The following is a 27,400-nucleotide window of genomic DNA, read 5'->3' as shown; positions in this document are numbered from 1 at the left end:
TATTAGGCTTAAATGCACTTTTGACCCCTTATGTTTGTCATGGTAGCAATTTTGGACCCCTATTAAAAAAAATCACTTTTCAACCCCCTAAGTTTACCCCATTTTGCAACTCATAGGCCCCCTTGATTTTGACTTGGTCAATGCATATGTGGCACTTCACTTAGATGAGTCAGATGACACCTGTGTAATTAATTAATTAAAAATAAAAAAAATGTCAGCACATTATTTTCTAAATTAAAATAACTAAAAATGAAAAAAAAAATCCCTCTGAAACCAAACGGAACCCCAAACGCTCCTCCCTCTTTCCCTTTGTCACCAACCCAGAAGATATTCAATAATTTTCTTCTTCATCATCAAACACAACCGAAAACACAACACAACAATATCATCATCATCATCATCATTTCAATTCGAAAAATCAACCCACACTGAATCAAATCAAACCCAAACTGGATCAAATCAAACCCATTTGAATCCTCTTCTTCAATCCTCTTATTCTCAAAACCACACGCAATCAAATCAAAGCCATTTGAATTTGAAAAACCAAACAAAAAGTTCTTAGGACCGTACACACCTTAAACCCACCCTCCTTCAAAGTCACCTTTGCATCAAATCTGGAGAAAAAATGATGGAGGTAACGCGTGAAAATCCCACTCTTCTTAGGACCGTACAACATCATATTTGGAGAAAAAATAGAGAAGGGAACATGAGAGGATTTGAACTTCACGTGTTACTGGTTTTCACAAAAGGGATGAACTTCATGTGTTGCTGGGTTGTTCATGTGTTGTGTTGAGAGGAGTCACGTTACAATTCAAATCCAATTTCATTTTTATTTTATTTTTAAATTGAGTTACATGCATGCAAATTGAAAAGGATGATATGACTTTTCTTGGGAGTTTTTGCATTTTTTTATTTCCTTTTTTATTTATTTAATTATGTAAATAGTTAGTTTTTTTTTTAAATTTTAATTCTTTAAATGCCGCGTGGCGTCCACCTCATGGCCACCTGAGCTTTGACTGAGTCAAAATCAGAGGGGGTCTATAAATTGCAAAAGGGGGTGAAGTTAGAGGGCTGGAAAGTGGTTCTTTTTAATAGGGGGCCAAAATTGCTATCATGTCAAACATAGAGGGTCAAAAGTGCATTTAAGCCTTGTTATTATAATTAATTACATTCCATTTTTTAAATATTTAATTAATTAGGAGAGTAATTTTTTATTTAATTATAATAAAATAATGGTATCATGTCTATTATCATGTGCGCATCAAACACATGATACGATTAATATTTAGCATGCCTATATTATATCCTGTCTATATCTAAGTTCATATGATACCATGTTTCTATCATATCCTGGCCATCAAACGGGCCCTAAAAGTTATTAATTTTTCCACCCTATGTGATTCTCATGCGCCCTATTTTTTTCCCTAACCAAGTTTTGGATTCTAAAATCCAAACACGTCCTACATATAAGTCGAAATCAGAAAACTCTCATCATTTCAACAATTTCTATTTTGCCCTAAAACTTCTCTCACTCCCCAAAATCTGAAATCCCAACATTTAGTGATTCTTGAATGTTTTTTTTTTGCTCAAAAGCATCAGATTTCAAACAACAAACACAAGGTAAGGTCTCATTCACTCAATTTCTCAATTTTGCGTCGCTTTTTTTTTCTTCTGTATCACTGATTCTGTTTGGATTTTATAAACTGAACCAGATTTATTTTAGTAATTTTGTGGATTTTCGTTAATTGTGTGTATATGTGATTTTGCATGTTTTAGATATGGATTGTAGAGACTGCCTTAGAAACGAGAGAACTACCATGATTGCTTTTGTTAGGCGAGCATGGACGAAGAGGAATGAAGCGGAAGGAATAATGGGCAAGCACAAGGGCATGGTTCAGGGTGCTTATGGCTTCAAACCATCTCAGTGAATTAATGAGCCTGAGCGCCAGCCCGAGTAGCACGATATGGAAGAGAAGGATGAGGTGGAGAACACAGATGATCAGAGCAGTCGTAGGTGGAGGTGGATCCACAACCCAATACCATGTTTATGTGGCCTACAACACGTCTAAGGGAGTAGTAAGATTTTATAATTTTAACTTTTTTGTACTATGTTTTTTATGAAAACTCAAGACATGTTTATTTTTATTTATGTAAACTAAACTGAATCGTATCCTTACATTGATTTTATGTTTTTAATTTTTGTGATAGCGTTCCAATTTAAAGTGTGTGAACAACGGAAAAAAGCTTCAAGTTATACAAGAAGAAAATTTGGATAGGATGCAAGAGAGACTGTTTAAAGATGTCATACGAGCTCCAATGGATTTAATTGGCTACAAAGTTTCAGTTATCCTATCATTGACCACTGCCTGGTGCCTGCTATCTACTTTTGTTGAGAGATTCCATGAGGAGACATCTAGCTTTTATCTTCCGGATGAGGAGATGATAGTGACACTTGATAATGTGTCTTGTCTTATGAATCGTATGCTCTGTTGGTTATGTCCAAATCAACCGCAATTATTCACATTACAGTACAAGTCCCCAGACGACGGGGCATGAGATCAGTCAGGGCTAGGCGCAGTATCTTGATCATGTGCTGACAACACAAGAATTGGGTCTGCTTGCTCTGACTGGTCTAGAGACAGCAACTGGACACATGCGATGATACTTTACCAATTCACATCCATAAATCATATATCAGCAAGAAGATGTTCATATCCCCAGGTTAGCTAAACAGGAGGACCTTGATGTGGTTGTCGTTGAGCAACATGGAGACCAACAGTCGCTAGACTTTAGGTTACAGTTAGGATGCACCTGAGACCATGTCCTTGCTATCATTGTTAGTGGTCAGGTGTATGAGGGAAGTCCGGTTTGGATTAGTTTGCTTGCGATTCTGAAAGAGGCTCAGAGAGGGGATGTCTATTAGCGTAGGTGTGTTAGGGGTGGTCATGCTATCCAGTAGTTTTATGACCGTCTATTGTTGCATGAATATTTTTATATAAATTTTTGGCTTGCAACTTCTTGCTTACGGTTTGTTGTATGAATTTTTTTATATAAGTTTTTGGCTTGCGACTTCTTGCTTGCGATTTGTTATATAATTTTTGGTTTTTTTAAGCCAATAATTATATAAATATAACCAACAATTATATAACAAATCACAAGCAAGAAATGGCAAGCAAAAAATTTATATAAAAAAATTCATACAACAAATCACAAGCAAGAAGTTTTTTTGAGCAAAGAAGTTGCAAGCCAAAAATTTACACCTACAAACAAGCTCTTACGAAAGTTCTCATTTTCAAAAAGGATGATATTAGCTTCAAGACTCTAATATTCCCTCAACTTTTTTCACCAAAAGTCATCATCATCAAATTAATTGTAGATGAGAAATATGCGGGTCAACTGATTGACCATACTTATAACCAATGAAAAGATCAACCTCAACTAAAGCATTCAACAAAGAGAAATGTTATATATCCCGAATTATTTTTCGGGAAATATCACGAGCGTGTATTTGTAAGCTATCAGGGAAACTGCATATCACCAAGTAGTTGATGGTTTAAAATGCTATCAGGGAAACGAGCGTGATGTTTTCGGGATAATGGTTTTCGGGATGTTTAGCATTTTTCTTCAACAAAACATTCATCCAGGGTTACTATCAAAAATTGAATGGGATAAATATGATCGCTTTGTCTAAAACCCCTTCTCAACTAAAGGATTCAACCAAACATTCATCCCCTTCGAGTAGACACACTCCATAATCTATTTTCACCAAACCACTGGTAAATTCATCTTATCCAACACAACATCCAAAAACTCCACAGACTCATACGCTTTCTCAAAATCAACTTTAAACAACATCAACATTTTCTTCATCTTTCTCGTTTCTTCCACCACTTCATTAGTGATGATAATCTAATTCATAATTTGTCTCCACTTAATAAAGGAAGTGTTGTTGGTATATTAAGTTGACCTTTTTTTTCCTACATATTGATTCTTTAATTTTATTTTTTATTTTTTCTTGGCTAATGACTTATGTTATATTATGTTTGCACTGCAAGAACCCCAGCGATAGTAACCAAAAAATTGAGTGCACTGCAAGTGTTTTTAACAAATTTAGTTTTAAAAGAAAAACATATGTTGCATTTTAATATTAAGAAACTTCAAAAGCAACTTCATGAATTTTCAAATTCGTCTATTTCCTTTCTCCCATCGGTTCTTCCACTTTAAATCTGAATTTTCAAATCCAAAAATCATGAAAGCATAGTAGTTCACTTTACGTAACAGCATCTTCATGCAAGATTAATGGTTCGAAGTTACAAACCCAAGACAGACAATCATTCAAATCTAATGTGGCATGTGACGAATAGACACCTGAACATTATTCATCTCTATTTGTGAAACAAAAATTGTGATTCACACAATTACAAAATGTAACATAAGCGATGACAATGCAACATGAATATAACGTTAACGCTGCAAACAAAATGTAACATAAATGACCAAGAGAAATTCAAGCAAAATAAAATTTAAAGGACCAATCAAAATAAAGGTTAAATTAACGGACAACAAACATAATTTTGCCACCAATTTAGGGTTTTAATTTATTTTTCATTTGAAGCTTACTTTTAAACAATTATTGTATAAAAATTAAAATCAATAGATTTTTTTGGTTATAAAAATCAAAAGTAGAGAAGATATATCAGATAACATTTACATTGGCAAACCAACATAGTTTATCAATAACTAGATATTTGACCTGTGCTCCGCATAGGTTTATTGTAAAGGGACTGACATACGAATAAGGATATAGCCAATATGATAGGAATTAAATTGGTGCGATGCAGTTTTTTAGTATTAAATAAGTGTAAAAAAAGGCAAGAAGATAGGAATGAAATTGGTGCGATGCATTTTTTAGATGGAAATTGTTAGTTTAAATTACTGCTAACCTAATACAGCAAATGAGCGGGAAAATATTAGGTTAAATTGTTGCAGACCTAACAAAATTAATAAATAAGGATATAGCCAACATGATAGGAATGAAATTGGTGCGATGCATTTTTTTAGTATTAAATAAATGTACAAAAAAAAGGCAAGAGGATAGGAATGAAATTCGTGCGATGCATTTTTTTAGATGAAATTTGTTAGGTTAAATTACTGCTAACCTAATACAGCAAATGAGCGGGAAAATATTAGGTTAAATTGCTGCAGACTTAAAAAAAATGAGAAGATAATGCCCCAATAATATATTGTGATAAAATAAAATAACATTCTTTAATTGATTAGTTTTTCAAAACTAAAATGTAAAATTTGATAAGATTCAAGTGTCATTGAAGGACATAGTAAAACAAATTTGATTGTAATATTGTATCTCTAATATTCTAATTTACGTTTATTGATCGATCCATGATCTTACAGGATAAAGATTATTCATTGGTCTCTATTATAGTCAACAAGATCCGTGCGTCGCACGGGTCAAAAGTCTAGTTATGTTAAAAATTAGAAGATGCCAAATTTTTAAATAAATTTTAATTAACTTAAGTGTGTTTTTTTATTGATTAATTTTAGAAGAAGCCAAACTTTAAATAAATTGATTAGTTTTTGCATTTTAATTAACAAATCAATGTTCTCTCCATTACCCTTCCCCTCCTTTTTCTCTTGTGTGCAGTCAACAAAACCTAATTTCTTCTTCGTTATTCACTATAGAGGGGTGATTTATGGTCAATTTTTGACCCAAAATCACCACTCTAACTCGTTTTTTTCTTTCCCTTTTATTGAAATAAGTGATTTTCACATCTATTTCGTTTTTTCTTTCGTGATTTCGTCGTCTTAGTGCGACGTTGTTTTGTTCGTTGCCTTCGTGCGAAGTTGTTTGTCTTTCTTGTTTCCGTTCAAATATTTGTTCGGTTTAGATTGTCAGATCAGTTTCGATCTCGTGCAGATTCAATCAACGACTTTGACGTCTTGAACGTTGCAGATCCGGAGTCATATTTATATTCCAGATACTTGAATATAGTCATATGTTTGAGCTTTTGTACTTTGACGTTTTATGCTATTAATATGGATGTTGTGAGTTTGTTCGTAAATTTTTCATTTCTATTTTTAGCGAATTTGCATTGTATAGATGTACAAAAATATATCATTTATTTTTAGTAAAAAAATATAACCTCTTTCAAAAACACAAAAAAAAAAATGGTATATAACCTAGCCCCAGATAAATAATTTTTCGTTCACATTGCATGACAAAAATACCCTGCATCCTTTTCATAACATAGATGGTAATTTGTGAGGACACCAGATATAAATATAGTAAAAGGGAAATCTACCTAAACACTTCCTTATGAGTATTCATCAATAAAAGAAATATATTGATTTCATTTATGATTTTAAGATTTTTTAACAAAAATAGGTCTAAAAACACAATCTTCTTAATTACCTTTTGACTTTGGGTAGACCATGGACATTGTAAGAGCATATTATAAATATGTATTTTGGAGCTTTGATCGAAAAACATCCAATTTACATAACCAGATCATAGAATAATCTTTGTCAAAAAAAAATCATAGAATAAACAATTCAAGCTGTGATAACCATGGCTACTCTCATTGCTCCTCTGAATCATTCTCCTAAGGAAGATGCAGATGTTCTTTGGAAGGCTGTCAAAGGTCATATTCAATTATTCAAAGTTTCATCTTACAATTCCATGATAAAATTCTCAACGTTTAATTTAAGTATAAAAACGATAATCACTTAAGTTTGTAGAAATGTTTTATCATTTTTAGTTTTTTACCGTATGTTCTTTGCGTTTAATTTTCAATGAATATACAAATATTTTGCATATCTTTCTGAGTTTCTACAAATTTACTGATTATTCAAAGTTTCACTTGAATAAATTAAATTATTTTAAACAGATCCGTTTAAAATAATTTGATTCAATGGGCCCGTTTATATGAATCTTTTTGATAAGTTTTAATAAAATATTATTTTTGTTCTCAACTTTTTATAATAATGAAGATGATTTTTTTATTCAAAATATTAAAGATCGAACGTTTGAATTATAAACCTATTTTGAGTAGTTTCTCTTAAAATTATTTTCACAAAATATTTGTTTTAAATAATGTTTTCTTTTTGTTTTGGCATAATTTAAATACTGATTTCTACTATGGGCAAATAAACACAAATAGCTTCTTGTTTTCTTAAAAATTTCTAATAAAAATCATCTTATAAATTATTGAATATTAATGAGAATAATTTTAATGTGTTTGTAGGGTGGGGAACTGATGAGAGTGCTATCATAGCTATAATGGGTCAGAGAAATGCTGTTCAAAGGCAACAAATTAGACGAGCTTATCAGGACATTTACCAAGAGGATCTCATCAAACGCCTTGAATCTGAGCTCTCTGGTAACTTTGAGGTATTCCATATATTTCAACCACTGTAGTTTACAGTACTAACTAACAAGAACACAAACTAATTATATAAAAAATACTAATGTATTTATACTAATGGGACTTTGAAAAAAAATCAGAAAGCTATGTATAGGTGGATATTGGATCCAGCAGACCGTTATGCTGTGTTGGCTAATGTAGCCATTAGAAGTATTAACAAAGACTACCATGTGATTGTGGAAATTGCATCTGTCCTTCAACCTCAAGAGCTTTTGGCTGTGAGACATGCCTACCACAACAGATACAACCATTCTTTGGAAGAACATGTTGCTGCACATACCTCTGGCTACCATCGCCAGGCAAGTCAATTTTTTACTACTATACCTTCTTTTTGCTGCACATTTATTTTTCAATGATATGTTTGAGAATTTTTAAATAATTCAACCGTTTTAAATTGAAATGCGATCATGGTTTTAAATTGTGACCGAAACTGCAAAAGGAATTTGAGGTCTATGCAACAAAATCATAACTATAATTTCGATTTCATTGACCATATTTTTCCATAATATAAAGGTTCGCAGCATAACTGTGACCGCAATTTAACATGATAGATGTGATTACAAATTAAAAGAGACAACTAAAAATGTTTTACCACAAAGATCTCTTTAAGATATTTGAAATAATTCAGTGACCTTAGTATGAAAATTATTGACATTTTTTAGTGTACTATTGATGGTTTGAGGCTACGGTGGTTTTTTCTTTTTGGCAGCTTTTGGTTGGATTGGTGAGCTCATTTAGATATGATGGTGTTGAAATCAATCCAAGTTTGGCAAAACTTGAAGCTGATATTCTTCATGAGGCTGTCAAAAACAAGAAAGGAAACATTGAAGAAGTTATCAGGATCCTTACTACTAGGAGCAAGACTCAACTTAAGGCAACTTTCAACCGTTACAGAGATGATCATGGCTTTTCTATTAGCAAGGTAACAAAGAAAAATTAATTTTTTTTAAGTGAGGATTTAAAGAATATATCAGAATTCTGTTGAAAGATTTTCACAATACAAAAAATATTTGTCGAGTTTTTATACCTATTGCAAAGATTTTCAGAATGTGCATTTCATTTCATTATAAATAGGTCTAAGTGTACTTTTGCACCCTCAAGTATTACAATTTTCGTCTTCCTTCAAACGAGTGTGACTTTTCTTCGTTTCTGTTGTTGCAGAAACTATTGAATGAAGCATCTGATGACTTCCTTAAGGCTGTGCATGTTGCCATTCGTTGCATTGATGACCACAAGAAGTACTATGAAAAGGTAACATTAACACTAGTTTTTCTATTTCTTGCAAAAGACATTCCTTTTTAGATAAAACATAGTATTATAGCATAAGTGATTTTAAAGTGCACCACACAACTGAAATTATTGCCACAAAATAAAGGATTTTAAAATGTTTGTGACCATACCGTGGCTCCATTTGCGGCAACTTGAACTGCAATTGTAATTTAAAACCATCAGTTTCTACTAGTACTTAAAACATTTTTTGATGATATAAGTTGTGCACATTGTATTGATATATTAATTGAAGCAATTCTTAATTTCCCTTCATTAGGTTCTGCGCGGTGCACTGAAAAAGATTGGAACCGATGAGGATGGACTAACTCGTGTGGTGGTGACAAGGGCTGAGAAGGACTTGAAGGACATCAAAGAGCTGTATTACAAGAGAAACAGTGTTCACCTTGAGGATGCAGTGGCTAAAGAAATCTCAGGAGACTACAAGAAGTTCCTACTTACTCTCTTGGGGAAAGGAAACTAAAATGCTTGTTATAAGAACATGTCTTAAAATTGTGTGTTTTGTTTTAAATAATTGAGCCTTCTATGATGGTGATGATCATAATACTATTATAATAATTTGGTTATGTGGAATTACTTGTCTTTTCTTTTTGTTGTTATTTCTTATTTGAATGAAGGACGTCAAAAACAATGCTCGATGTAAAATCCAATGAAACTTCATTTGAAGCGATAAGAAACTTCATTTTAAGCGATAAGGTTGTATGATTTTGCGGTGGATCAGTTATCGAGCACACTTTAAAGTACAAGCTACAAATGTACCCAAAAAGAGTATAAGCTACAATATTAGCGTATGTCAAATCACAAATTTTTTTTGCATCCGATCGCAATTTGAATTGTGTAGAAGTTTAACTAAACATATGTTACTCAATCCTATTCAACACTATTGTTGAATAAATGTGTGCCTTAGAATCATAAAAAATAATCTTCTGTTTAATCGACAAATATCCTCTTTATTTCATAAACGAAACAGCAAAACAATTTATTCGATTACATCTTTTTTGTTTTCAATTTTTTTAACAATAATAACAACACAAGGTGAAGCATAAAGCAGTAGCATCAATCAATACAAATTTCAATTGATAAACAACAATACATGAGACAGAAATTTAAACTCAAATTTCATCTTTCAAAACATTTCCAAAGGTTTGTTCTTTTATTAATTTCATCAATTAGCCTCCTCTAGCAATCAAGGTTAGCAAGAAATCCTTGTAGTTCCCTTTAGCAGTCTCTTCAATTTTCTGAGGTAAAGAAACTCCATATAAGTTGTTATACTCAGCCTTTATCTCCTTCATATCAATGTCAGCTCTAGTAACAATCACACGAGTAAGTGATTTCTTAATATTCTTATCCACATCAATTTTCAATGCTGCATCCAAAACCTATATACAAAAAAAAAAAATGCATTATATACATATAGATATAGTTATGTTATTATACAACAAAATGAGGTTGGATTTTGAATTTGTAACTTACCTTGCTAAAATATACTTGTGGAGTACAAAGGCATTGCACTGTCTCTTTAAACCTTAAGTCATTAAGATCCTAGCAAAAGGTAATAAATAAATAAATAATCAGAACTATAATTTCATAAGTCATATGTTTGGTTAAACTGTCCTCGTGAATTTAGCTCAGTTGGTACGGACAATGCATAATATATTAGATTTCTTATGACATTATGATGTATATATGCATTAGCATTTATTTATAATACCTCTTCAAGATTCTTGCCAGAAATCTCTTTATAGTGCTTGTAAACTGCTTGAAGATGTAGCTTGCTTCTTGTTGCCAATATCCTTATTACTTCATCATCCTCAACAATTGGCTTCTTTTGAGCATTCTTAATGGCATTGGAAAGTGTTTTGGCCTCTGATTTTGCAGTTTCATCTTTAACCTTTGTTCCTTCATATCTATAGGCACTCACAAGTGCAACCAAGAGCTGTTTCAAAAAACAATTAGGTGTTATTAGGGTTATATATTTCAAATAACAAATAAGAGAGTGAGATCATATCTATATAGATAATACTAATTCACCTAGAAGCTTAGAAATCTAACATTCATAATTTATTTTGTCAAAAAGAATATTTACATATCATTGTCTAGGTTTGGACATTTTCTATATACACTTGGTAATAGAACAAGCTAAAAATCAACATAATTTCTTTTAGACGCCAACATTTCTCAAAACACTTATTTGTTCAGATTGTTACATGCAAAAAAATGGTGCTTTTTACACATTTAAACTGTGTAATCCGGACAAATCAAGTGTTTTGAGAAAGGTGAGGTGGGACAAAAAATCACCAAAGTTAAATTTCTAGTCTAGTTAGATCAACCCAAAAATTAATGTGGGTCAGGCCGTTCCATTTGCTTCGAGCTGGCCTATTTTTGTTAAAATAAAAATTATCCAATTTATTCTCTTTTGTAAATTTCAAAGAAAAAAAAATTGAATCGGCTTAAAAACTGCATCGTGACCACGACCATAATTTAAAACCATGATATTAGATAGATTAAAAGAAAAACATAAAACATTATCGGCTCTATATATGTATGTACCTTTCTATCATTGCCATGGATGTGAGATGCAACATCTTCTTCAATGGAATGGTCAAAGAGAGAATGGTATGCCTTCCTAGCACCCAATAGTTCCTCTGAAGATCTTGTGCATGCAATCTCAATCAATACACCATATGAAATTGAGCCTTTCTTTAGGGCCTCTTTTGCTAAACGGGCATCTCTTTCCCAAGGGTGCATGCTCCAAAGCACCACTGCATTCTGATTTATTTTACATAAAAAAGTCAACACACGAGGGATCACACAACAAAATATAATTTTCCAACTTGTGATCGTTTTATTATATTATAGTTGAGTTTTCTTCTTAATTATAATAACTTAGCATTAGTTAACAAAGCTTGTCATATTGCAATACATTTTATCTAATTGTCTTCCAAGTAAGATCATGAAGTCACGAGTATTAATTATGTTAACAAGTAACAATAATAGTTAAAAACATTTTTTCAAGAGAATTATAATAGTTAAAAATATGTAATGTACTCTTGCAATTTAATTATTGTTTGATTATCCTCGTGAGTTTAGCTCACTTCGTAAGGATAATGCATAATTTATGCAGGTGTCGGGGTTCGAACCCCAGACACCTCACTTGTTCACCTTTAAGGTGAGTTTCTCTAGTCGCTAGAGTTCTTATAAAAAAAAAATTATTGTTTGATTGACTTTGAATAAAACTAGGTTAATTAAATAAGTAAATGGTCCGCTAAATATACCAATATTTGATTTTAGTCCTTCTAAAATATTCTCTAGACTTTTGGTCCCTCTGAAATTTTCCATCCATAAAATTAGTCTCTACTTTTTAGTCAACTCATGTCTAACCTTCATATTTTTTAATGAAATTTTCCAGAAATGGGTAGAATATTATGAAAATATCTCCCAAAAAGATTAGAATTTTTTAACAAAACATGAATTAAATATTAATTTTTATGTTTTTGATGCTAAAAAATTCATATTAAATTCATATTTTCTTAAAAAATTCTATTTTTTTTTGGAAAATATTGTCATAATTTTCTACCCATTTCTGGAAAATTTCACTAAAAAATATAAAAGTTAAACATGGTTGACTAAATAGTAGGTACTAATTTAATTGATGGAAAAATTTGGAGGACCAATAGTCTAAAGAATATTTTAGGGGGACTAAAATCAAATGTTAGTATATTTAGGGTGCCATTAACTTATTTAACCCGATTGTTAAAAAAAAAAAACTTATTTAACCCATAAAACTATTATAAAAAAAAGTTTTTGTCAAACTTGCTTTAACAGTCATTTAATCTTTTTAATCAGATTTGATCATAATACTACTTTATTACATTATTTTTTTAATAATTTCAACAAATCTCAGATCTAATTAAATGACTGTTTAAAAAAATTAAAATAGCAGTATCCTTTTTTTCTACCAAAAAACATGTCCTTTTTATTTTGGTTTTTCTTTTTTGTTTTGTTTTGAAGAATTCTTTTTGCTTTGGTAAAAGTCATAGTATATTCTTAGCTCGCATCCTTCATCATTTCTATTAAAAGAAAAACATCATCATCTGACCGTAAAAATCAATCTCTCAATTTTAAATAGAAAACAAATTGAATTGAAAAATGTTACCTTAAAACGCACAAACTCATGTTTGAGAAGACGAACACAATGATCATTCCACCTTTGAAATTGGCGTTCATGATCTTCAATGAAGAAATGTGATGTCTTCTTCCTATAAGATTCTCTCTCCAAGGGATCCCATTTTCCCAATACTGTTATCAATGATTTCTCATCCACCCCATGTCCTGAAAATTACATCATTAATTCATCAAATATCATCAATTGGGCATGAACATTAAAATCAATAATGAAAATGAATTTTTTTGAAAGAATATTGAAATGAAAATATGTAGTAATAATTTAATATGGTACAAGTTGAGAAATAAAGAACCTGAGAAAGCTTGAGTTAAAGCTTCTAATTCTTGATTGAATGCCATATTCTGGGAAGGTTTTTGATAGAGTTGAGACAATATTGTAGCAATTAAATATGATGAGTAGGGGACAGTTATATGTTCTATTCAGTGATAGGTGGTCTTCATTTTATAGGGCCCAACAAGGCTAATTTTGTCATTTTAAATGTAATATGAAAATGATCAAATGAAGTTTACGACTTTTGACCAATCAAGTATGAACCGGTGAAAATATAAAATAAAATAAAAACTACTATATATGTATTCATATTAGTATATATTAATGACTTTAAATGACTTATTTGTCCCTGTCTCATAGCATTTTGAAGTTTCATTTGCATCTCTTCAATTTTTTTATAGGTTGCATCTCTTAATTACTAATGCCAATATCGAGTAATTTAATTTGTACTCCGTATTAGTTATCAAATGATATACATTAATTTGTATTATTTTTATGTTTTCCAAAAATCAAATTTTATTATTATGTTATTTTATTTTTCTAAATTAGGTTAAGAATTTTATATGGCTAGATTTAATCAAATATTTGATGACAGATTAAATTGACCAGTCTTTTTTATTTGGGTGAAAAATTGCACAGTCTTTAAACCATGAAATATAACATGAAAATAATCTTAGTTAATTATTTTAAAACTCCAGAATATATCATCAATGTAACAGCAGGACACATTATTATGTCAATAATAATGCAGTCAGATGAAATTGAAAACTGGAATTAATTGTGATGGTTATATTATTAAGGTAACATCAAAATATTTTGTAACCAAAAAACAAAAAGTTACAGCAAAATATTTAAGGTAAAAACTATAACTTAGATGTAAATTAAACTTCAGTAATAATGGCTGCTTAAATATGCTACAAAAGATATAAAGTAAAGTAAAAGAGTGAGAGAATTCATTAATTATTTTATCATAAGTTATGCATTGTCTGCTTAAATTGCAGCCATGCTCCTCATTTCTGTGCATTTACAACTGATGCCTAGGGTTGTTTCAATTTCTAATATGACCACCTAAAAAAGCATGTTATTCTCTCAAAAAATAAAGCAATGTTTTCTAATAGGGAACTTCCAAACAAACTTTAGCTTATTACTTTTCTTGATCTTTTTCCTTTATATTGTTTTTCCTGTTTCTTCTTAAAAAAGAGACACATACACTCATGTTATAAAATCTAATAATTAAGGTTGTTCCAGCCATGAATCAACAAAAAAGATGTTGTTCCAGCCTCATCATTATATTGCATTCCTTTTTTGAAGGAAAAAGTGTACTAATTATTTTGAACCTTTAATTTATTTGAAAGTTTTAAAGCAAAGTTCTAAATTTAAAAAAAATTGAAATTAAGTCTTGAATTTATCAACAATTTATGATTAAATTCTTCAACTGATTTTTCAGATCATATATCCAAAATTTTACATAATTTATAAATAGAATCTTAAATTAAGTATTTACTGAAAAATTATTTAAAATTAAGGAAACTAATTCTTTTTCTTTTTCCTTTTTTGCTAGTAAAAATCTGGCAATAATTTGACAGATATCCTAACATAAGTATAGAATTTGACAATAATTTATCATGACAATTGACCATAATTTCGGTTAGGATAAAGTAGATGGGAACAACATTTATAAATAATATAAGGAGATAGGAACATTGACAGGTCACTCTGTTGCAAGTGGGCGTTACTTATTCAATGCGTATGTGAAACACATGATTTTCATTTTCAAATATGTGTGGACATAGGTAGGGATGATCAGTGCTCCTACTGCAGCCCAACAAGCTATGAATTTTTTAAGTGATTTTTGGGCTAATATGTCTCAAAATGAAGAGATCAATGATTTGACTGATCATCAATTTCAATTGGTGGTTCCAAGAAAAAAGAAAAAGACAAAGCTGGTGACTGAGGCTAGCAAAGGGTTCAAGGTTGGTTCTTCCAACCGAGTGCCTCACTAGTTTTTAAGGGATAGTGGTCCCTCTTGCTTTTAGTTCGCTTTATCTCTTTTGGTCTTTCTTTTTGCTGTTTCTTGGAGGGTTCCGATTTATGTCCCCCCTCTTTTTTCTTTTTTTTTTGTACTTTTATCTTTCTTTTAATATAATTAGGGTGCAGCAGCAGGAGACCCCTCTGCTCCCCATAATCTTTTGCTAAAAAAAAAATGCAGGTAACTAAGGCTTTGTTTGCAAGTTTAAAAAGGAGAACTTGAAAGAAAGAAAAAATAAGTAACTGGAAAAAATAGAGGAAAATGAAAGGGAAGGTTTTTTTTCTGAAGGAAAAAGGGAAGGGTTTTGGGGTTAACTTTTCTTCATAATACAAAATTCTCTTATTTGGGGAACTAAAAAATTGCATTGAGTTGGGGGGGGGGGGGGGGGGGTAATATGAATTTTTCAAATTTAATATATGTTGTTATAATATTTTTAAATTTAAAAATATAGTGATGATATGCATTAATATATGTGTGCAAATTTGAAACGACTCCTCTTTTGGGGATTCCAGACGCTCGGGTGCACTAGAGTATGGTAACATTTTTTAGGCACGATTGGTGTTGAGCCACGCCTTCCGTCTTTCGGTGATCTAAAGCCCTTGATTTGTTTATCTCCGCTGATGGCAATATAAAGCGGAAATTTTCAAACTTGAAAATTTTCGAAATCCTTCACCTAGTTCATGTCTCTTCGTGACCTCCGTTCATAATTTTCTATGTTTTTTCCATATCATGGGGAGATTATGCACTATTTGCGCTTTCCTAATTTGATCAATTGTACTTCAACAAAAAAAACGTACCTTATTTATCCTTCTCCTTCTGTTGTTGTGTTTTCATTTAGCGAGTTAAGTAGAGAATCTAGGTCATCTCAGGGGTATATTTCATCCATATGTATTTAGGGAATATGTTCCGCTTTCGTCCACTACTAGGAAAAGAAAAATTAGTGAGGGAAATTAGTGACAGAAAAAATAAAATCCCTCACAAATTCCTTGGTCTCAAAATTTAGTGAAATTAGAGAGGGATTTCACTTTTTTCCTCTATAAATTTCCCTCAATGATTTTTGTTTTTTTAGTAGTGGTCAATTAGTTAACTTTTGATTCAAAATTAGGAGTCATAGACACGAGCCGCGATGTGATTAAAGGTTCTTCTCCTAATGACTTAATTTGGCAAGTGCACCAAACTGTTTCTAAATAATAAAGTGGTAAGTAAAATTGTCTCCACAAGGATTGTCGTTTTAACGAGGCAATTAGCTAAACCTATTAAAATCACTAAAATAGGGGGAGTTTACAAGTTTGATTTGATTACACATAGCATTTGGATTGGCTGCAAAAAATAAAGGGGGTTAGATTCAGAGTTTTAGCGACGATTAGGATTCTTTGAATTTCATTTACCTATTTGTTTGAATTAATGCAAATACAATTACCAATTATGAAATGATGGTTCTTATTTAAATGGTTAGTCCAACGTCCCTCCTGATGTCATATTGCTACTCAGTCAACTTAAAGGTCATATGTGTAATACGGGGGTACAGGGTCGTCAATTCTCTAGAGTTCCATACACGTTCAGATAATTATTAAGGCATGGACTTACACTCTCACAAGTAATTGAAACGTAGCTCAATTGAAATTCCTAAATTGTCATCTAAAGGAACCACTTTAGGTATGAATATTAGAATTTCACCACATGCCCAAATTAACCCTAATTGATTAAAGAAATAAGAATACCCCTAATTAATTAGAGAAAGAAGAATAAACTTCATTTAATGATTATGATGTAAGCAAGATCCCAATCCTCACCTATTCTAAGGTCAGTCACATTGGCTAGGTATGTCACACTGCCTACAGCATGAAAGCATTACACTATTTGATACATATAAAATTAAATAGATCTAAAATCATCATTTACTAAAAGACTTTCATTAATAAACCCAAGGAATAAAACGAGGTTCATCTTAGAACCCTAATCAAAAGGTGTTCAGTTACTCATGGTAACAAATGACACAATACAAAAGAAATAAAAAATACCCTAAGAACAAAGGTTGAGGAGAGACACTCCTCGTGATGCTCCTAGCACTTGTCTTCCTCTTAAACCGCCAAGTTCTGAATGAATATTTCTGAGTGGAAGAAGTTCTACTTATAGATGTATTTCCTGCTGGGTTTGGGTTGAAAAACTGGGTGATGGTCGGATTAGGCAAGTATACCAAATCACTTATCAAGTAAAAAAGTGTAGGTAGAGTATCGTATCCATAAGGATTGTCAATTTAACCAAACAATTCTCGCTACTTATTTGGGAACAATAAAATAAATAAAAGAGATAAAGGTTTAGAGCTTTGCAATTTAATCTGTTTGCAAAAGAGAAAAGTTTACCTATTTTGATAGCAGAATGTTAACGGCGGTTAAGATTGTTTGAATCCCCTCTATTTATTTGTTGGAATTAAATAAAAGTCAAGTCAAGTTCAGTATTTTAAGTAGACTATCTAAGTGATGAGTTCGTTGGGACATTAAACCTAATCAACTGTCAAGTTGAACCTGTTGATCCACGTGAAGGTTTGTGGGGTTCTTACTCTCTCAGAGATGTCGGTCGGTCCCTCCAATTGTCGAGTTGCACCTGTTGATCCATGTGAGGGTTCGTAGGGGTCTTACTCTCTCAGAGGTAATTGAAACATATAAACTAGAATCAATTATATTATGTCAGAATCATAAAAGAATTACAAACAATTTATACGAAATAAACTAGAATGGCATTCATAAAAATTTAGAGTTTAAGATTACATTGTAATGAGCTAGAACAGAATCATCTAGTGACCTAATCTCAAAGAACTTAGCTACTCATGGCTAAAGCATAAATAACTATTACAGAAGTAGGATTCATTACATGTATTTGATAATTGGCTGTGAGTTTGATGGTCTTCCACCTTGTCTCCAAATCTCCAGCTCCGAATATCAGTTTCTTTCTCTCAAATTTCGAACCCTTGCTTCATAAAACACCTTGTCTTTTATAGAAAAATGTTGGTCACGCTAAAATCGTGCTCCGATGACTTAAAATTGTGCACGATTTGCTCATTAAAGTTAAATCTTGGTCAGACGCGCTTCAAATCGTTACCCAATGAAACACCATCGTGCTAAGATTTTTTACAAACCAAAAGCCATTCCAACCTGCTCCAGATCATGCTTTGATTTCTGTGAATCGTGGCACGATTTCTTCTTCACTAGGAACCATAAAATATGCTCTTTGTAGCTTCAAACTCATGTATAACCATTTAAACTCAACTAAAAGTTGACAAAAACTACTAACAAAATGATGTATGACCTAGTTTCATCAGTAGACAAGCAAACAGACAACCCTATCAGCGTCTACGTTACCAAAGTGAAAAGAGGATGGAGTTACTGACATGATTTAAGTCGTGAAGTCACAATTTCCCTAATTACTTCCTGATTCGGCAGATATGCATCAATATTAAGTATGTCACCTCCCTAAGAACCTTTCTCTCAAGGTTCCGCTCTCTTTAGTCGTGTTTCCCTAGTTACTAATTAATTACTTCCTGATTAGACAAACATACATCAATATTAGTTATGTCACCTTTTTAAGTGCCTAATAAGGATTGTGCTACAGAGGAGACAAATCTTACGTACTACAGTAAAACTAAATAGCGAACAGAAAATCACTGAATAAAAGACTTTAAATTAAATAATTATCCAAACAAAATAGAGGTTCATCTTAGAACCCTAGCCTAAAAAGATTTAGTTAATCATGGTAACTAAAGACAAATTACAAAAGAAATCAAACATACCCTAGAGAAATTTGGAGTGAGGAGAGAGAAACTCCTCCCTGGAAGCTCCTAGTGCTTGCCTTCTTCTTGAACCGCTGCATTCTAAATGACAAATTATGAATGAAAGATTTGGTAGTTATAGGGAGAGTTTCTACCTGAAGTTGGGCCTAAAAACCAGACTTTTTCCACTTAAAAGTAGCAAAAATCAGTTTTGGCCCGCACACAACAATGCTCGGGGCGCCTTACCTTGACACTTACGGACTGTCTTTTTCAAACTCATCAGAACCTCCAAACGATCTTTACTAGGTAACCTCACCACTTTTTTGAGACTATGAACTGTCTAAGCACTCAACCTGCTTTCTTGTGCTTATGAACCTGCACTACACCCCTGGTTTTGACCATCCTCAGACCTCACAATTTTCTTTAATCTTTTTTTAGAAGAGAAAATAACCCCAGGGTCACTGTGGTTATGATTATTCAACCATTCCATTCTCTAAGGCCAACATCGTAGAACATGCAATTTTATCCTTAGAAACAAGTACACGAATAAATATATATGATGGCCGCTCCACCTCTCCAACTACCGGATTAATCCCGATCAGCCGACTTATCTTATCATGTTTCTATCCAACTTATTTTATGTTCACATCCTATCATGTTTCTATCATATCATGACCATTTAACAAACCATAAGAGTAACGCGTGTAAAAAATGATACTTTTTTTTTAAGAAGCCAAAATATGTTAAAGGTTTTCTACATGTGCAAATTTGCACATGTTAAGAAGTTTAAAGTGGTAAATTTGACTTGGAATTTGTGCATTTTATCTTAATTATGTAGTTTTTCAATAAATAATTGTTGTTTTTCAATGAAAAACTACTATTTTTAGTTGTCTTAACATGTGCAATATTGCACATGTTAACCAAACCGGTAATGTTAATATATCTTCAAGATTATCCTCTCAAAAAAGATATTGTAAATATTTTTTTAAAGAAGATATCTTAAAGATTATTATTATTTTTAAAATATTTTGTATACTTGATTGCTTTTTTTTTTTTGTTGAGAGAATACTTGATTTCTTTTTTGAGGGAATACTATTACTTGATTGCATTTTATTTTATAACTTATTTTTGAGCGGATAGTTTAGTACATGCAATTGAACGTGCAATATAATTAATAGACATGCTGGTTACGTGTAGATATAAAAATATGAATCAAATCAAATGTTTGAACACAAAACCAGAGCTAAGACTAACAAAGTGAGATTTGCCTGTCCACACAATCTTTTTGCTTGTTTTTTGCATTAAATAAATATAAATAATATGCCTCTACACATATTTTTCATTTTTCTCTTGACCATCCATAGTCATGTGTTTAGCACCTCCATTGGTTCACACTCATAATGTCAATGCAGACTCTCTTAATAATTAATTAAAATTTGCTGGCATGATCTTTCTTTTGTAATTTGTGACATCGTGTATGTATCAATTTCTGAGTCGTATTAAAATAAATGCAGTATTTTTATAAGAGAATTTTTTTAAATAAACATTCAACCATGAAAACATATATAGGATACATGGTAAACCAACAGAAGAGATGAATTAAAACATAGAAAGCAGGAGTATTTGTAGAAACACTAGAGCACATCAATAACGAAAGATGTTAAAAACAATGAAAACATCCTAGCCGGTGGTTAAAAAATGTTAAAAACAAATGAAAAAATCTGATTGGTGATCCATAGCGTCAAAAACGTGTTTTCTTTTTCTTCTGATATATAGCGCCAAAAACGTGTTTTTTTTTTTCTTCTGAACTTGATACCTAACATTTGATGCTAACTTTGATTTCAACCCTTAAGATTTCTTTTATTTCAACCCCTCAATTAATGTTAGAAAATATACAAAAATTAACGCACAAAATTATTAGAATTGCCACGTCAGAGCTCCTGTGTCTAGCGCATCAATCCTTCTGCCTAGCGCACGAGATAGCATGGAAACATGATTTTCAGCTTCCAACATGAGATTTCAAGGCATATCTCAACACCTTTTGCCACTAGTCTAGCCTTCTAACGATCAAGGGTGTCATCTAAATTCTAAAGAGAAATGATATTTTGACAACCACTTTTTTACAACTTTTGGACAACTTTCTCTCTCATACTCACATGATGTTGTTATCCTCTCTCTTCCTTTTTCTCTCTCCATTGTTTTTGACCAATAAGAAGTGAGAAAAACAAGGTTGTCAACAAAGTTGTCATCAAATGGATGTCAAAATATCATTACTCAATTCTAAATTGTGCTTTATAGTATAATGTTATTGACATCCAACCGACTTCTTGCCCCCTTGACTCTCTACAATCTACTAAGTTCCATTTTTCTCAAGTGTTTTCATTTCATCATTCAAAGTCTTGCCTTGTTAACACATTCATAGCTTTAATTAATGTCCGGCCAATCTAACACTAAATTGCAAATAAGATGCTTGAAGAGAACCACACTCGCTAACATAATGTGAATCCACAAATGTTACTTCAAGACATGCAAAGTCATCTTATGTTGAATTAATTGCTAGTACTAACTAACTGATTAGGTTTAAGTGGTTAATGAGTTTCAGTTAAAGATGAATCGTTCAAAATGAGTTTGACTTCCAATTATGACTGAAACAATCAATGGTAAGATTCTACTTACAATTCGACTGAACTATGGATTATCATAGACTTGTTCCTTTAAAAACGGGAGGGTTATGACAAAACGATCATATGTTGTTTGGCTTGTTTCTGGGTAATTCTTGTGCTACGGATTTGAGTGGTCATAAATAGATTTCTAGATTTCGGAAAGAAAAAAAAAAGTTGGTTTAATAATAAATGAAACTACAAAAACATTTTTTTTATGAAAGGGAGGGTTGAAGCCGAGCAAAAGGGAGGATGGAAAAGTAACCGTTGCTTGATCAACTAACAAATAACTATTTTAAGTCAAACACGACTTATAAAACATCATCTCATTCTCCATGATAACCCAATATTAGCTGACACGTCAGCGCACATATTTGCTTCATGATATGAATGTTTAACCTTCACTTCACATTCCATTTGAAGAAGTTGTATAATTTTTAGAACAAGGCTCCTACCACTCGCATTACTCTCCTACCTCCTCATAAGAATATTCTCCACCACCAATGAATCCACATATAATTCTACTACAGTGAACCTCAATCTTCTCACAGACCAGAGACCTTCCATCCAAAACTCTACACAAGTCCGCGACAAAAGCATTCACTTCACCAAAAATTTGACAAAACACCCTAATCACTCGCCTTTCGAACCCCTAGAATTGGAGAACCCCCTAACCACATTTTAGTCGATCGTAAAAAACCATTTTAGATCCAAAATTAGTACAAACAATAGTTTTTTTAAAAATCCCATCAAAAAAAATATTTTCTTTTAAGGATGTATATATTGCATTACCTTAATATAAGTCGTCAATATGTGGAGGCTTACTCACACTTAATTAAAAACAAATAGATTTATATCCCTTGTAACAAAAAAAATTAAAAAAAAAAGTTTAATATCCCACGTTTTTATTTATTTTTTGTGAACAAATCCCTCGAGGAGCACGTTGTTAAGATACTACAGCTCAAATAAGATCGAGACATGACTCAGCCAAAGTCATCACCCATCTTAAAAATAATTAATGTATATACCTAACTTAGGGCCTAAGAGTAATACGTGTCCTTTTTCAAAAAAAAAAAAGTAATACGTGCCAAAATGATACAGCCTTGCTGTGGGTGGACATTAAATTATTTTTTATTTATTTGTTGGTTTAACCCTTTGTTTTTAAGGAAAATAATCATTAGTAATCCGAAATTCGACAGAAAGGTGAGTAAAATTTGGTCAAAAATTATTTTTATCAGTAGTCAAACTCAGGTTCTTGAAGGCAATTCGTCTTAAGATGGACATCAAATTATTTATACAATATTTACCTCTTAACTAGGTTTTTTGTTGTTGTACCCCACTCAATTGGAATATAATTAAGTACAAAATAAAAAATATATTTTTAAAAAAAAATCATCAAATATAAGTAAAATCTAGGGTTAAATATGTTTTTGATCCCTATAAATATATCAATTTTTCGTTTTAGTCCTTTTAAAATTTTCTTTCAATTTTTAGTCTCTAACAAATTTTCAATCATCATATTTGGTTTCTATTTTTAAATCAACTCATGTGTAGACTTTGTATTTTTTAATGAAATTATGTAGAATATTATTAAAATCTCTCCCAAAAATTAGATTTTTTTATAACAAAACAAGAATTAAATATGAAGATAAAAATATGAATATTATAAACTTTTATGCAAAATTTTATTAAAAAATATGAATTATACATATCTGTTTACTTAAAAGGAGAGATCAAAAGTGAAGATAGAAAACTTTTGGTGCACTAAAAGTCGAAGAAAAAATTTAGAGGGATTAAAACGAAAATTTGGTATATTAATAACGAGCAAAATCATATTTAACCCTAAAATCTATAATATATTGTTCCTGTAAGTATAGTTCTAGCGATGTTGCAACATGCAAGGGATAAAGTTCAAACTCTCATCCCCACTTATTCACCTTAAATAAAGAAAATTCTAATTACTAGACTTTTTGACAAAAGAAACTATAATATATTACTATTCATATTCTAATTCCTAAAATTTTCTTTGATAAAATAAGTTTCTATTAAAAATTAAACAAAAAGAATAGTAAAATCCCTATTAGCTCAGTTCGTAGCAATATTATATTATATATGTATGGACCGGTATTCAACATCAAATTTCTCATTTATTAATCTTAAGGTGAAATTCTAATCACTTTGATGCTCAACAAAACAACAAAGAAGGATGAGTAATATAAGAAACACAATTTTTATTGTTTTAAAATCCTTGTGTTTCCTATATTTTCCAATAAATAAATAGACCTTTAAAACAAAACTTCTTCAACTGTGGTGTGCAACATAAATATATAGAAATTATGGTGTGCTTCTCCAACTCAAGAATTCGAGTGCGCAAAACAGAAATTACATAAAACAAAAAGGACTATAATTGTAAATATCAAGAGATAGTTTCCTCATTAGCAACACAACCAGGGGCAAAAAAGTAAAAGCAGTAAAATGTTGGTACATAAAATTATGGTTTTTTAGCAAAGTCGTTGGAAAAAGACAATAACAATAAAAACAGCTGAAACATGAAAAACATGTTTGAAGAACAGTTTCTCTAAACTTAAGATTTGTTGTCACTCAAAAAAAAAAAATCATCTTTCATGGCTTCATTGAAACTACCAGAGATTGTTCCTTCTCCTAACACAGACACTGAACGTCTTAGAAATGCTTTCCAAGGTTTCTCTCTTTCTCTTTCTCTCTCTAATGCTATGAAAGTTTTTTAAAAAAAACTTTTTTTTTTAATGATGTTAAGTATTTTTCTGAATTTGTGTAGCGAGAGTTATGTTAAAAAACTGAACTTTTTTATGTTTTTATTAATGGGTTTTTTCAGAAACGTTACTTTATAATATGCATGTTTGTAAAATTGAATCACAAAGATTTGTAGAGGAATTTTTTTTATTCATTGGACAACATTGAAAGTACTGTTATGATTTTGTCATTTTATATCTTTTTTGTATTCTTTTGGTTCATTTATGCTGATTTTTGTATCGATGGTTGTTGGTATTAGAAATGAGATTGTTGATGTTGATGATGGTTATTGGAAAATTTATGTAGGAATTGGAACAGATGAAAAAGAGTTAATCTTGGTGTTAGGACATAGAAATGCTCAACAAAGGAAGGAAATCAGAGAAACTTATCAGCAACGTTACAATGAATCGCTTCTTGATCGTCTTCAATCCGAACTCTCTGGTGATTTTAGAGTATGTCATCATGTCATTCTTGCTTCCATTGACTTTTCATTTTTGAGAAACAATTCTTCAATGTCGTATTTTATCCGTATATATTATTGAAATCAACTGAAATTATGTCATTTTCAGTGATTGCTTGTGCCAATTTGAAATTCTAGTTTTTTTGTTACAAAATTGGTCAATCATGTGTCCTATTACTCTATCTGTATTTAAATTTTGAGCTAATTTGATTTGAGCATTACAAATATAAACCTCAATTTTACACCTATAAGTCAAGATAATGATGTTTGTCATAACAATTTTATAAGCTTTTGGTACATTATTTCTTATATCTAAGGAAAAGTTCATTTTATCGTCGTATTTCAATATGATTTTCGAAGCGTGCCATTTTTTCTGAAGTAATGATGCGATCTACAATGCAATATCATGACATAGAATAGTGTGATATGTAACAGAATGCTATAGTTCTCTGGACTTGTGATCCAGCAGAAAGGGATGCAAAATTTGCAAGGGATGCATTGAAGGTTAAGAGGAAAGGGATCAAACAGCTGCAGATTCTGGTTGAAATAGCATGCGCGTCGAGTCCAAATCATGTGATGGCAGTCAGGCAGGCTTACTGCTCTCTCTTTGATTGCTCACTTGAGGAGGACATTATAGCCTCAGTTTCTCAGCCACTCACAAAAGTAAGGACATGAAGTTTCTTATTCGCATATAAAAGAAACTCTTATCTAAGTTTGTCTAGCTAGGTTCAAGTAAATGTTGTTAGATAGATTGTGGCTAAAAGAAAATGTTAGACCTGTTTTCAAGTATTTTAAAAGAAAATATTGAGGGGAATGTTGAGTCTATATTCTCATATGTTTATTAGTTGAACTATAAATGAAAACGGAAAACATGAAAAGAAAACGAGTCCTAATTTGCTTCACAAATTCAATGTTCTTCAAACTTATGATGTGAGTGTTATGCAGATTTTAGTGGGCTTAGTAAGCTCCTACAGGCATAATAAAGTGACAGTAAGCTTGGAGGTTGCAAAGTCGGAAGCAGAAAAACTACATGAAGCAATCAACAATAAGAAATTAGATGATGATCACTTTGTTTGGATACTTAGCACCAGGAATGTTTTCCAGATCCGTGAAACTCTTGCATCCTACAAGCAACTCTATGGCAAAACATTGGAAGAGGTTTTGTTTAACGATTTCAATTTTAATGTCAACTAGTAATTTAAATCATGTCACTCATTCGAAATGTAGTTAACAGAAAAGCCTCAATTACTATAATGATGTTCCAAGATGTTGTTTATTCATTCACTATGAATTTGGGTGATTTTCTTTACAGGACATAAAAACTTGTGGTAAAGGTGATTTAATATCGCTCTTAAATGTGGTAGTATGGTGTATAGAATGCCCCGAGAAACATTTCGCAAAGGTACTTGTCAATTATCTTCTACTCAAGACAAGTTTATAAGTTTTTTAATATTTTTGGAAACTCTGGTTTATAAGTTAATACTACATTATTAGAACTCACTGATCAATTTTCAAGATATATCTCTAACTCGCTTTTCCAGAACTGTAGATAAGTTAAAAAGAAAAGAATCTGTCTTTCTTTTTCTGTTCATCCGTTTACCAACCATTTCGGAGTCGAGTTTTCAAAGGCCAAGTTTATCAATATTGTAAATGATACATTGTACATACTATTGATTATTTCTAATTTTTAAGATTAGATATGCTACGCATACTAATTGTATAGGTTATTGATAGCTCGCATTGAGAATTTAGCTTGTTTGCTTGAGATTCTTCTCTATTCAAAGACGATAGCTGCATACTCCGACACATATCATGTATCTTTCGTTCGATCTTCTAATGAAAATTTCATTAAGGTGGTTTGAAAGATCAAATTTTGACATCAATTCAGTCGTTTTATATGACTATTTTGATATCTTTATAGAAGTACCAACATTTTTGCATTTCATTTTTAAAATATCAAAGTATCCATTTACTGTAATTTCTTTCAAGCTATATCAAGATTACCCATTCAGAAAATGTTTGGAATCTCATTTCGATTCACTTCTATGCACCAACAGGTTATAAGGGATTCTATTGTCGGGCTAGGAACTGATGAAGATTCTCTTAACAGAGCTATTGTAACTCGAGCTGAAATCGACTTGTTGAAAGTGAGATTCGAGTATGCTAACATGTACAAATCAAGTCTTGATGATGATGTCATTGGAGATACCTCGGGTGACTACATGGATTTTTTGCTGACTTTGCTAGGGAAGGGACCAAAGGGATGCTAATACATCACAACAAGAACCTCTCATTCTGCTCTGAGGTTATTTGTAATCTTAATTTGCTGGTTTAAATTATGTTGTACATGTTGGTACAATATTTCAGAAGAATAAAATTTGCAAGTTGAAACTAAGACTATATGTGTGTGTGTGTGTGTTATTCTGAATTGGATTTGTGTGCATATCAATTAATTATTCCTTGATATTTTCTCTGTGAAAACTAAAAGAAATTGTTGTATAAATAAGAAGGTATTTGATGATGTAAAA

General features: G+C 31.5%; 3 protein-coding genes across 3 annotated transcripts; 2 read left to right on the top strand and 1 right to left on the bottom strand.

Annotated features, from left to right (window-relative positions):
- The first annotated feature begins 6,522 nt into the window (after nucleotides 1–6,522).
- On the top strand, nucleotides 6,523–9,373 carry LOC146898225 (annexin-like protein RJ4). Its single transcript, XM_085732606.1, has 6 exons — nucleotides 6,523–6,659; nucleotides 7,263–7,408; nucleotides 7,523–7,741; nucleotides 8,152–8,364; nucleotides 8,604–8,693; nucleotides 8,989–9,373. Exons 1-6 carry the CDS (start codon nucleotides 6,587–6,589, stop codon nucleotides 9,190–9,192), a joined length of 945 nt encoding a protein of 314 aa, XP_085588732.1. The 5' UTR covers nucleotides 6,523–6,586; the 3' UTR covers nucleotides 9,193–9,373.
- A 285-nt stretch (nucleotides 9,374–9,658) lies between these two features.
- Nucleotides 9,659–13,327, bottom strand: ANNAT4 (annexin 4). Its single transcript, XM_085733306.1, has 6 exons — nucleotides 13,208–13,327; nucleotides 12,886–13,061; nucleotides 11,280–11,498; nucleotides 10,441–10,665; nucleotides 10,203–10,271; nucleotides 9,659–10,108 (listed from the first exon to the last, which is right to left on the bottom strand). The coding sequence occupies exons 1-6, from the start codon at nucleotides 13,251–13,253 to the stop codon at nucleotides 9,899–9,901; spliced, it is 945 nt and encodes a 314-aa protein (XP_085589432.1). The 5' UTR covers nucleotides 13,254–13,327; the 3' UTR covers nucleotides 9,659–9,898.
- Nucleotides 13,328–24,168: 10,841 nt separating this feature from the next.
- ANNAT3 (annexin 3) lies at nucleotides 24,169–27,400 on the top strand. Its single transcript, XM_085731238.1, has 6 exons — nucleotides 24,169–24,340; nucleotides 24,719–24,864; nucleotides 25,308–25,535; nucleotides 25,818–26,030; nucleotides 26,185–26,274; nucleotides 26,930–27,400. The coding sequence occupies exons 1-6, from the start codon at nucleotides 24,265–24,267 to the stop codon at nucleotides 27,140–27,142; spliced, it is 966 nt and encodes a 321-aa protein (XP_085587364.1). The 5' UTR covers nucleotides 24,169–24,264; the 3' UTR covers nucleotides 27,143–27,400.

This window comes from Medicago sativa, chromosome 8 (assembly GCF_051527215.1).
Source record: "Medicago sativa cultivar Bolivia chromosome 8, Bolivia_mono, whole genome shotgun sequence".
Lineage (NCBI taxonomy): Eukaryota > Viridiplantae > Streptophyta > Magnoliopsida > Fabales > Fabaceae > Medicago > Medicago sativa.
Note: the sequence above shows the minus strand (reverse complement) of the source record. Positions and strands in the feature narration are given on the sequence as shown.